Here is a 13,117-nt window from a genome sequence, read left to right on the forward strand (position 1 = left end):
GAAATAAGAAGAAAAATATCTTATCTATTATTAGCTTTAACGGAGAAAGGCTAAAGCTAAGAATCACGTATAAAATAAGTCGACTCTCTGTAGTTTTAGGAAACTATTTTAAAACTATTAACTTCGATATTACTAATCTTAGAGAATACAATATTATATTAGGAATTCCGTAACTACGATAATATAATCTAGCGATTAATTAGATAAAAGGAATAGTTATCTTTAATAGATATAAATATCGATAGATAAGTAAGATATAGACCAGACTCGCACAATAATAACGAAAGGAACCTAGCCCTAAAGAGGTAGGTAATCCTCAAGACTCTTATAAGGTAGGACTCACGAGAAGTACTTAGCCTAGAGATAAGATATAATATAAGATAATAGATATTAGTATTATCGTAATAATCGAATAACGACTAGATATAACTAATAACGAATTAGAAGAGTACGTTATAGTTAAGTATAAATTAAGATCCCTCTATATTATCGCGGTAAGAGAAAAAGTATTAGTACCTAATAAATATCGAGAGTACTAGGATATATTTATACTACTAGCAGAAGGAATATTACCTATATATAATTTATTTAATTATAAAATCAACGTTTAAAAAGGAAAAGAACCTAAGTTTATATTAATTTACTAGCTCTTATAGAAAGAGTCTAAGATATTAAAGGAATATATCGACAAAAACCTACGTAAAGGTTATATTAGAAAATCGATATTATTAGTAGGATATCCTATCCTCTTTATACTAAAAAAGGATAGATTATTTCGACTTTATATAGATTACTAATAACTAAATTCGATAACTATTAAAGATTAATACCTACTATCTTTAATTAGTAAGATCTAAAACCGGATCTAAGACGCTAATTACTTTACGAAGTATAATATCACAAATACCTATAATTAGCTATAGATTAAAGAAGGCCATAAATAGAAAATAGTATTTCGAACCAAGTTTAGATATTTTAAATATACTATTATATCTTTTAGACTTACTAATATATGTTACGAACCAAGCCACCTCACTCGCGCCAACAGGGGTACAAGAGGAAACCAGAGCCAACCAACCCCGCGGTGATGATGCAGGACAACAAGGGTATAAGTCACGTGACAATATACCACGATCCATCGCCAAGGAATGGTATATCGGATGGTATATCAATGGGACTACTACATGCCTGCATGCAGTATACCACAAACGAGGGCGTGGAATACTGGGCAAGGGATATATAAGGACAGTCTTTACCACATGTATTTAGTTCTTCGTGATCAATCCCATCATTGTTACTTGGAACCACCCTTTGGTACTTCACAGTTCGAACATAGCGACAACCCTCCAACGGTCTTGGGAGCTTACTTAGTGATCCTCGATCCCTAAGTGACTGACTTGACCGGCGCTCTAACTGGCACACCTTGCAAGCACCCTAGAGACCCGAGCCCATAGAAGGCCCCCGAGGCATTGGTACGGTTGCGGATACGCTTGAGGCCTGCAGTACTCCTAGAGAAGTATCACCTTTGCGGACGTTACTCACCGTGACCAGTTAGCAGTTCGTAACACATTGATCACCCTGTCATCGAACCGTGAAGTCCAAGCATCATGGCGTCGCACGGCAGTAACAACAAGGGCAAGGCGATCGAGCCTCTGCCACCGAAAACGCAAACACGACACACCGACTTGGATTCGGACGATGAAGATGAGAAACGAGTCAGGGCACTGGAAGAACAGATTCACACCCTGATCAGCCAGCTCAACACCTTTAGCAGCAAGCATGACCACGACATTGGAGACCTTCGAGACTCAGTCGAGCAAAGTGCAGCCCAAATCGCCGCCTCCGCACCAGCATCTTCCGTGGGAATCAAGTTACCCAAAGCAGAGAGCTTCGACGGTACTCGATCTAAGCTTCGAGGGTTCCTCACCCAGATGGATATGCACCTTGACATGAACAGAGGAAGGCTAGTCAACGACGCCGCAAAAGTCATCTTTGTGTCATCATACCTACGAGGACAAGCATGGGATTGGTTGGAACCGTACATTCGAGAATACTATGAAAAGACTCCAGACGCCTGGTCTGCCATGGCCCAGGGCATCTTTTCGCGATACAGCAGCTTCCGACAATTGCTTGAACGAACCTTCGGCGATATCGACGCGAAAGCAACGGCTGAACGGAAACTTGCACGAACTCGACAAACCACCTCCGCAACAGCCTACGTTGCCGAGTTCATGGCACACGCCGCAATCCTAGGATGGGACGACTACGCTTTGATTCCACCATTCTATGGGGGGCTGAAATCACACATCAAGGACGAAATCGCTCGAATCGGACGACCTACCACCATGAATGAATTCGTCGACACTGTTGTACGAATCGATAACCGCTTCTACGACCGACAGCGAGAAGAAAGCGAACTTAAACAATGGCGCCGTAACCCAGGACGAGGAAACGGCGGACGATTCCAACAAAGACGGAACTTTGGGAGAAGGGACAACGACCCCTACGGACCCAAACCAATGGAACTCGATGCAGCAAGGCTGCCTACCGAAGAACAGAAACGACGCAAAAACAACAACCTGTGCTTCAACTGTGGTAAGCCAGGACACCGAATCAAGGACTGCCGAAGCAAGAGGCAGGAGAAACCCCAACAATTGAACGCGACCCAAGAACGAAGAGGTGCGTACGACACTACTGGCACCGAGAAACCAGAACAAGGGAAGCCTCAACGGCTCTACGCGACGCAGGAGCGCGACTGGGAAGGCCCCATGATTGTGGATGGGAGCAAGCCACCAGGACTGTATCGGGATGAGCGAATGCTCTCCGAAACAGACGACGAAGAATTCCCAGAGATCGACTATGAAATCATCGAAAACTCGCCGCAGATGTACGCGAAGGATCATGCCGCGGAACTGACACAAAACAACGAGGTCTATATGGACGACCTAGTCCTTAGGACGCCCGCGCAAGCTGGTAGCGCGGAGGAACACTTTGAGCGCTTCAAGCAAGGCTCAGAAGATATTGAGAGTCAAGGATGGACCCAGTACGGTCCCTGGAACACCATCGACTCCCAGGAATTGTCGGACGATTCCCAGGAGTGGGGCACAGGTATCCTGAGGACACCAATTGAAATCCCAGGAACGCCGGAGATCCCAGAAACTCCACCCACACTCCCAGAAACGGAAGAGACGATCCTGGAAACGCCTCAGGAAAACCCCAGGAACAGAGAAACCTCGAGTGACGAGACAAAAGGCCAACAGGATGAGTCGGCTCGGGAAGAGCTATCCCAGGACCAACCAACCTGTCCATGTGAGCATCCACGATGCGCGTGTCGAGGATACGCACGACACCCGAAACATGACATCAGGGCGGTTGTAGGATGCTACGACGACAATTGCATGCTCCACTACCCAGGGAAACTCAACCTTGGAGTTGAGCCGAGACCTTTGCGATGGGAAAAACGACCCCAGTGGAAGCCCGAATACACAGGAACATGGCACGGCAACAAGAAAATTGCACCCACACCACAACTCGCAGCAACACAGTGGGGGGCACATATGAAAGTCTTCGTCAACGTCGCATACAAGAATATGCGAGCGATGATCGACTCAGGAGCCAGCGGAAACTTCATGAGCCCACAGTGCTGTCAGGAATATACAATCCAGCGGCGACGAAAAGAGGAGCTCTTACCTCTTACTGGACTCAATGGAGAACCACTCAGCACGGGAATTACGCACGAAACAGGGGACCTGCCGATGGTTTTGGGAAATCATTTTGAAACAATCAACTTCAACATCACCAACCTCGGGCAGTACGACGTCGTGCTAGGAGTTCCGTGGTTACGAAGACATAACCCAGCTATCGATTGGCAGAAAGGACTCATTGTCTTCAACCGATGTGAATGCCGACAAACCAGTGAGACATGGACCGGGAACAGATACAGACCAGCACAGGGACCTAGTCAAGGGGTGACAGGTGGCCCTCGAGGCCCTCACGAAGGCAAACTTAAGAGGAGCACTCGGCCCAGAGGCGGGGCACAGTACAAGGCAACGGAAGCCAGTACCATCGTCAACACCGAGCAACGACCGGATATGACAGACGACGAGCTAAGGGAGTACGTGATGGTTGAACACGGCTCCACAGCCCTCTGTGCAACAGGGGAAGAAACACAGATTCCTGAGGAATACCAAGACTTCCAGGATGTGTTTACGCCACCAAAGGAGGGCACGCTACCAGAGCATGGCCCGTACGACCACGAGGTCAACCTCGAAGAAGGCAAGGAGCCTACATTCAGACCAATTTACCAGCTCTCACAGAAGGAATCGGAGACGCTGAAGGAATACATCGACACGAACCTGAGGAAAGGATACATTCGGAAATCCACCTCACCAGCAGGATATCCTATCCTATTCGTACCAAAGAAAGATGGAAGTCTTCGACTTTGTGTGGACTATCGACAATTAAATTCGATTACCATCAAAGATCGACATCCGTTACCACTGATTCACGAGATCCAAGACCGCATTCAAGGAGCCAAATACTTCACCAAGTACGACATCACTGAGGCTTACAATCGGCTCAGGATCAAGGAAGGCCATGAATGGAAGACAGCATTCAGGACCAAATTCGGACACTTCGAATATGTGGTTATGCCTTTTGGTCTTACCAACGCACCAGCATCGTTCCAGAGGTTCATCTTCACCGTTCTGGAAGAATACCTCGATGTTTTTGTTATCGCTTACTTGGATGATATCTTAGTATTCTCCAAGACCGAAGCAGAACATATTGAACACAACAAAAAGGTGCTGCAGAAGCTCAGAGAAGCCAAAGTCACTCTGAAGCTCAAGAAATGCGAATTCCACGTCCAGGAAACCAGCTTCCTTGGATACACCATCAGCCTCGACGGTCTAGGAATGGAAGAAGAAAAGGTCAAAAGCATTGTGGAATGGCCCACACCCAGAAACGTCAAGGACGTACAAAGCTTTCTTGGATTGGCAAATTACTATCGGAAACTAGTCCCGGGTTACTCGAAATACGCCGCCGGACTATACCGATTCACCAAGAAGGGAGAAACGTTCAACTGGGACGACAAAGCAGAAGAATCATTCCAAAAACTCAAGAGCTTGTTCGAGAAACGAACAGTCGTTGGAATCTTCGACTACGAAAAGCCAACCACGATGGAAACCGACGCATCAGACTACGCCCTGGGAGCACAACTGACCCAGCCGGACGAAAACGGAAAGCCCAGACCAATCGCATTTTGGTCTAGGAAGATGATCCCCGCAGAACTCAATTACGACATCCACGACAAAGAACTGCTTGCTATAGTGTCAGCATTTCAAGTCTGGAGAGCGTACCTCGAAGGAGCAAAGCATACTGTGACGGTCAAGACGGACCACCACAACCTGACATTCTTCACCACCACGAAGAAACTCACTCGACGGCAAGCTAGATGGGCTGAAACCCTTGCACAATACGATTTTAAGATTGTTCACTGCAAAGGGACTGAAAACGCTGTCGCAGACGCACTCAGCAGACGACCTGACTATCAGATCGGCACAAAGGAAGCGGAGCCCGCTATCCTCACTACAAACGACCAAGGAGACATCGTCTACAACCGACAAATACTCGCAGCAACCAGCGAAATCGAAGACGACGGATGGCTAGACAAGGTCCGAAGAGCCACCGCCGAGGACGAATCAATGCAAGCAGTCCTCGGGAACGAACGTCACAACGGCACTACAAGCGACGACGGATTCGTCATCATCCATGGCTTGATCTATGTTCCACGATCGCTGCAGAACGAAGTCATCAAAAAACACCACGACTTCCCGACGCACGGACATATGGGAGTTGAAAAAACAATGGAACATATCTCACGCAACTACTACATCCCGAACATGCACCGAAAAGTAAGGGGGTACATCAAAAGTTGCGACACATGTCAACGGAACAAGCCATCACGACACCTTCCTTACGGGGAAATGCAGACAGCAGACACGCCAACGCGGCCATGGGAATGGATTACCATGGACTTTATCACGAAACTACCAGAATCAGAAGGTTGCGATATGATCATGGTCATTGTCGACCGACTCACAAAGTACGCATATATGGTTGCGACAAAAGAAAGCATCGACGCAAACCGAATGGCGAATATACTACTTCGCTACGTTTTCGGAAACCATGGAGTACCCGACAAGATCACATCGGACCGAGACAAACTGTTCACATCCAATATGTGGCAATCATTTGCGGACCAAATGGGTATTGAGCACAGACTCTCTACTGCATATCACCCGCAAACCAACGGACAGACAGAACGAGTCAACCAGACTCTGGAACAATACCTGAGACACCATGTGAACCACCAGCAAGACGATTGGGCAGGATTGTTACCAATTGCACAATTCGCTTACAACAACGCGATGCATGCAACGACGAAGGAATCGCCGTTCTTCGCGAACTATGGGTATAATCCCAAGTTAATCGGAGAACCCCGAAACGAGAGAACTGTGGCAGAATCCGCAAGACTACTGACCACCGGGATCAAGCAACTCCACATGCAAATGGCTCGAGACATCGAATTTCTGAACCTACGCATGAAAACGCACTACGACCAGCGCCACCGAGCCGGCCCTGATCTGAAAAAGGGGGAGAAGGTCTACCTCCTACGACGAAACATCAAAACCAAGCGACCGAGCGCGAAACTCGACCACCTGAAGTTGGGACCATTCGAAATTGAAGAACAAACAGGACCAGTCAATTTTCGCTTGAAACTACCAGAAAGCATGCGACGCATTCACCCAACGTTTCATATCTCGTTACTCGAACCCGCACCAGAAAACGCCGAACTCGCTACCAACGTGGAAATCGAAGAAGAAACCGAAAACGAATATGAAGTCGAAAAAGTTCTGGACAACAAACGCATCAGTGGCAAGCCTCACTACCTTGTCAAATGGAAGGGGTACGATACCTCTGAAAACACTTGGGAACCTATTGAGCACCTGACGGGTTGCTCTCAGCTGGTTCAACAGTTCCACCAGCGGATAGATCGAAATTCCCTTCGGCAATCGCAGCCTCGACACTCCAGAAGCCAGGAGGCATCTGATCCAGAGACTGAGTCATCCTCATCAGACTAGCGTCTCCCGACGTAGCAGCCAATTGACGAATCTCCTGCTGCTCCGCCAACCGATCAAAATCACGAAATTCCTCGGCGGTAGGGGGATCCTCTTCGTTTAACCGATCCAACGTCGTCTGATCGTGATCCAACATCCGACCACCACGTTCTTTGAGAAATTGTTGATGTTTTTGGAGGCGAAGGACCTTTGCCATCGCCTCATTCATCTTTTGCGAATGCTGAAGAAATTGCTTTTGGGCCTCCTCGAGATCGGACGCCAACTTTCGTTCATTTTGTTGCAGGTCATCCCACTCCTTATCTGTGTGGAAACTCCTCTCACAAGTGTGTCCACGACGAGCACAAGTCGAACACTTCTTACTCTTCACGAAAGGACTCATGATGCAACACTTTCCACGAATAAGACAATAATCGCACGGGAAATCCACGGGGCGACCAGTTCGTTCAATCCTATCACCCAAACGAGCGTTATCAGCGTACTTGTTACGCTTCGGTTTAACGGCAGTGCGGGGGGACATGACGGGACAACATTGTGGGAACTCACCTAGAGGGGACACCGAGAATTTAAGGACTTTTCGAGGACGAAAATCTGGAAGAGGGGGAGATGATGTTACGAACCAAGCCACCTCACTCGCGCCAACAGGGGTACAAGAGGAAACCAGAGCCAACCAACCCCGCGGTGATGATGCAGGACAACAAGGGTATAAGTCACGTGACAATATACCACGATCCATCGCCAAGGAATGGTATATCGGATGGTATATCAATGGGACTACTACATGCCTGCATGCAGTATACCACAAACGAGGGCGTGGAATACTGGGCAAGGGATATATAAGGACAGTCTTTACCACATGTATTTAGTTCTTCGTGATCAATCCCATCATTGTTACTTGGAACCACCCTTTGGTACTTCACAGTTCGAACATAGCGACAACCCTCCAACGGTCTTGGGAGCTTACTTAGTGATCCTCGATCCCTAAGTGACTGACTTGACCGGCGCTCTAACTGGCACACCTTGCAAGCACCCTAGAGACCCGAGCCCATAGAAGGCCCCCGAGGCATTGGTACGGTTGCGGATACGCTTGAGGCCTGCAGTACTCCTAGAGAAGTATCACCTTTGCGGACGTTACTCACCGTGACCAGTTAGCAGTTCGTAACAATATACTAGCGTTATTCTAACGTTTTATTTTTAGTATACTAAAAAAGTATCTCGATACTTTTATAATAGCCTATTTAGATAATATTTTAGTATTCTCTAAAATAGAGGCTAAATACGTAGAGTATAATAGAAAGATATTATAAAAGCTTAGAGAAGCTAAAGTTACACTAAAACCTAAGAAGTATAAATTCTATATCTAGGAAACGACGTTCCTAGGATATACTATTAGCTTACGAGGATTAGGGATAGAGAAAAAAAAATTAAGGCTATTATCGATTAGCCTATACTATAAAACACTAGAGATATCTAAAGCTTCCTTAGATTATATAATTACTACCGAAAGCTTATACTATAATACTCGAAATATATAGCCGGACTCTACTAATTTACTAAAAAAAGAGAAACCTTTAAATAGGATAATATAGTAGAAGAAATATTCCAGAAACTTAAGAACCTATATACTAAAGATAGGATTATAAAAGTCTTTAACTATAAATAACTATATATTTTAGAAACTAATATATTAGACTATATATTAGGAGTATAGCTACTCTAATCTAATAAGGAAAATACACTATAACTAGTTATATTTTAATCTAGGAAAATAATTCCCGCGGAACTTAACTACGATATCTATAATAAGGAACTCTTAGCTATAATATTAGTATTCTAAGTCTAGAGAGTATATCTAGAAGGAGTAAAATATACTATAATAGTTAGAATAGACTATTATAACCTAATATTTTTTATAATAACGAAGAAACTTACCTAATAATAAGTTAGATAGGCTAAAACTCTTTCGTAGTACGATTTTAGAATTATATATTACAAAAGAACTAAAAACGTAGTTACCAATATACTTAGCTAACGACTAGATTACGAGTTAGGAACTAGAGAAGCAGAACCTACCATTCTAATAACTAACGAACGAGGAGAAATTATATATAATCGATAGATACTCTCTACAATAAACGAACCTAAAGATAACGATTAGCTTAAGTAGATTTATAGAGCTATTAACGAAGACGAATCTATATAGAAAATCTTAGCAATAGACTAATATAGTACTATAAGTAATAAAGGACTTATCCTTATCTATAGACTAATCTACGTTCTATAACTACTATAGAAAGGAATCATTCTAAAATATTATGATTTACCTACGTATAGATATCTAGGAATCGAAAAAACTATAAAATAGATCTCTCGTAATTACTACTTTCCGAATATATACTAAAAAGTAAGAAACTATATCAGAAATTATAATATATACTAACGAGACAAGATACTGAGATAACTTCCCTAAAAAGAAATATAAATCTTAAATATACTAATATAACTATAGGAATAAATAACTATAGACTTTATCACAAAACTACCTAAATTAGAAGGATACGATATAATTATAGTTATAGTCGATCGACTTACGAAATATATATATATAATTATAATTATAGAAAATATCGACGTAAATTGTATAGCGAATATACTACTTCGTTATATTTTTATAAATCACAGAATACCAGACAAGATTATATTAGACCAAGATAAATTATTTATATCTAATATATAGTAGTTATTTACGGACTAAATAGATATTAAATATAGACTCTCTACCTTATATTATCTATAAATAAATAGATAGACTAAACAAGTTAACTAGATATTAGAATAATACCTAAGATACTATATAAACTACTAATAGGATAATTAGGTAGGATTATTGCTAATTGTATAGTTCGCGTATAATAACGCGATATACGTAACTATAAAAGAAACACTATCTTTCGTAAACTACGGATATAATCCTAAGTTAATCGGAGAACTATAGAATAAATATAATATAGCAAAATTAACATAATTACTAGCTACCGGAGTTAAATAGCTTTATACGTAAATAGCTTAGGATATCGAATTTCTAAATCTATATATAAAGATATACTACGACTAGCGTTATCGGGATAGCCCTAATTTAAAAAAGAGGGAGAAGGTCTACCTCCTATAACGAAATATTAAAACTAAACGACTAAGCGATAAGCTCGACTATAAGAAACTAGGACTATTTACGATCGAAGAAAAGATAGGACTAGTTAACTACTATCTAAAACTATTGGAAAGTATAAAAAGGATTTATTCAGTATTTTATATCTTATTACTCGAACCTATACTAAAGAACGCCGAACTCGCTATAAATATAGAAATTAAAGAAGAAACTAAAAATAAGTACAAGATCGAAGCAATCATAGATAACTACTAATATAATAGTTAACAATAATTTCTTATAAAATAAAAAAGGTACCCTACCTCGGAAAATACATAGGAACCTATCGTGTATTTAAGGGGCTGTTACTAGTTAGTTAAGTAGTACTACCTTACGGCTAAGAGAACGCTCTAGTAGTGATAGTAGAGGAAGCGCCGGAACTAGCGCTATCCTAAAAAACTAAAGGGATCTAGATAATTTTATCCTATATCTAATCAAAATTCAGATTCTTAGTAATAGCCGCTAACTACTAAAGATTAAGAGCAGAAGATATAGCCTACTCTAGGGACGTTTATTTTTTATCTAGAATCGCTAATAACTCTATATCATGCTCTAATATCTTAAAGCCCTTCTACTTCAAGAAGGCTATTTATTTCTATAGATAACGTTAACGACTTATCGTCGCCTAATACTACTTTTATTTATCTAATACTTATTAGTGTAACACCGCGAGATAACCTTATAACTCGCTTAGCTTAGGCTCTAATAAATCTAACTCTAATTTATTCCTTTTAATATCTATTAACAACTTCGACTTAGCACAAGATAGTAGATCCTATTCCGTGCTAGTGTAGAATTCCCTTTTATAGGAATAACCGGTATAAGTATATAATATATATTTTAAGTATCTTCGGGAATAGTCTATTACGCAATCTTCGCTAGACCTAGCACAATAAGAATATAAGACAGAGGTAATAAAACTGTTATCCGAAATATAATTCGACTAATAAATATAACCAGCGACTTAATCCTATAACGACGGAAGTTTAGGGATACTCTCAATAACTACGTTAGCCTTTTATTTAGGTATTATAGACGAAGGATATACTAAAGAGAAAAGACACAACCTAGGGACGGACAGGTTATAAGGGGTTCGAGGGCGAAACCCGAGAAGAGGGGGAGATAGTGTTATAGACCCTATAACTACCAATCGATCTGGCCCACACAGAGCGATATAATAGATCACCAAACAAGATAGTTAAGATTATCACGTGACTATATATAGGTAGTAGAGGGGTATATCGATCAAACGGTAGACGACGCTAAGTCTCACCTACCACTATACCATCTACTAGTCTACTAGGCTAAGAAGGCGGAGGATATAAAAATACTTATTTCCGGTATATACTTAGTTCTATGTAATCAATCTTTATACTATTGTTACTTAAGTATTATTCACAGTCTCGACTATAAAAGCTAAAAACCTTAACGATCTTAGGAGCTTACTTAATAATCTCGGATCCCTAAATAACTAACTTAATCGGCGCCCTAACTATTACACCTTGTAAGTACCCTAAAGACCCGAGTCTATTTAAGGCCCTACGTGGCGTTAGTACGGTTACGGATCATACTTAAGGCCTATAGTACTCCAAGAGAAGTATTACCCTTTAAGGACCCTACTCACCGTGACCAGTTAGTGGTTCGTAATATATATATGCAATCCATAATAAAAACCTTAAAATATTAGCTAATAAAATCATATAAAAATAGATAAGATAAATACCTTATTATATAAATTGGCCAATTGAATTAACTAAGGATGAGAGAAAAGAAAAAATTCGATATACCCTATATTATCTTGCTTGAATAAATATTTATAACCTTCTAAATCGAGTAGTATCTATAGATATTCAAGAATACTACGTTCTCCTATCTCTTTTCGTCGAATTTCTGCTCGTATATTATAGACATCGCGTGGTATGATTCGTTGACGAGGGGACTCGCTATATAGCGCACTAATAATATACTTCGGTCTAATAGCAGAGAGTCGTTGAATTAAGGTTTTCTGCGTTGGGGTAAATTAACGTGCGATTAGGTACGCTATTATATCTTGATCAGCAGAATGATTATACGCGGGGTTCTTTACCTAAAGTAGCCAATCAGAACTCCTCTAGCGACTCCTATATACCAAAAATGGACAATTTTGCCGCCGAGTACTCGTTTTGCGCCTTTTGGCGCCTACAGGCGCTTGTATTCGGTCCGAATATACCCCAGATCTATCGCAGTGGAGATAGACTTGCCTATCAGCATTGGACCGCTTGATAGTAGTAGCATACCCCTGCGCTATACCCTATTGGCGCATAAAATCGACCAATTCATCCCGATTAGGGAAGGTTCGTTGTGGTGGGGGCAGCAGATCGGTAGTGGCAGCAGCAGGCGAATCAGCATGCGAATCGGCAGGCGAATTAGTAGGCGAATTGGCGAGGGGTCTAGTAGGCAAATCGACAGTCGAATTGCCAGTGGTGGCAGCAGAGATATCGGGGGGAGTAGCGGCAGTAGGGGTGCTAAGGGTAGGCATAGCGGGGTTGGTTTGCATGGTATGCATGATAGAGCAGACGAAGCAGATAGGGTATGCAGAAAGCGAAGAACTAGCAGGGTAGTAGTAGAAGAGAGAAAAAGAGATGAAGCAGAATATTGAGTAGATATGCAGTATATAGTTGCTATAGTGATGAAAATTGATTATATCAGCGATTTTGCTTATGTCAGAAAATGAGGTGTCAATAGCGAAAATCTTGAGGTGCCCCTATCAATACCCATTCTTTGGGTCGACAAGGGG

The 13,117-nt window shown here is 42.1% G+C and overlaps 1 protein-coding gene across 1 annotated transcript; it reads left to right on the forward strand.

Moving 5' to 3' along the window:
- Positions 1–2,345: 2,345 nt before the first annotated feature.
- Positions 2,346–2,916, forward strand: NUU61_000564 (C2HC-type zinc finger protein; the record flags this gene model as incomplete). The annotated part of the gene is given in 2 exon segments (XM_056651148.1): positions 2,346–2,887; positions 2,898–2,916. The coding sequence occupies 2 exon segments, from the start codon at positions 2,346–2,348 to the stop codon at positions 2,914–2,916; spliced, it is 561 nt and encodes a 186-aa protein (XP_056515998.1).
- Between the last annotated feature and the right edge of the window lie 10,201 nt (positions 2,917–13,117).

This window comes from Penicillium alfredii (assembly GCF_028826965.1).
Source record: "Penicillium alfredii strain IBT 34128 chromosome Unknown utg000001l_segment0_segment0, whole genome shotgun sequence".
NCBI classification, from domain to species: Eukaryota; Fungi; Ascomycota; class Eurotiomycetes; order Eurotiales; family Aspergillaceae; genus Penicillium; species Penicillium alfredii.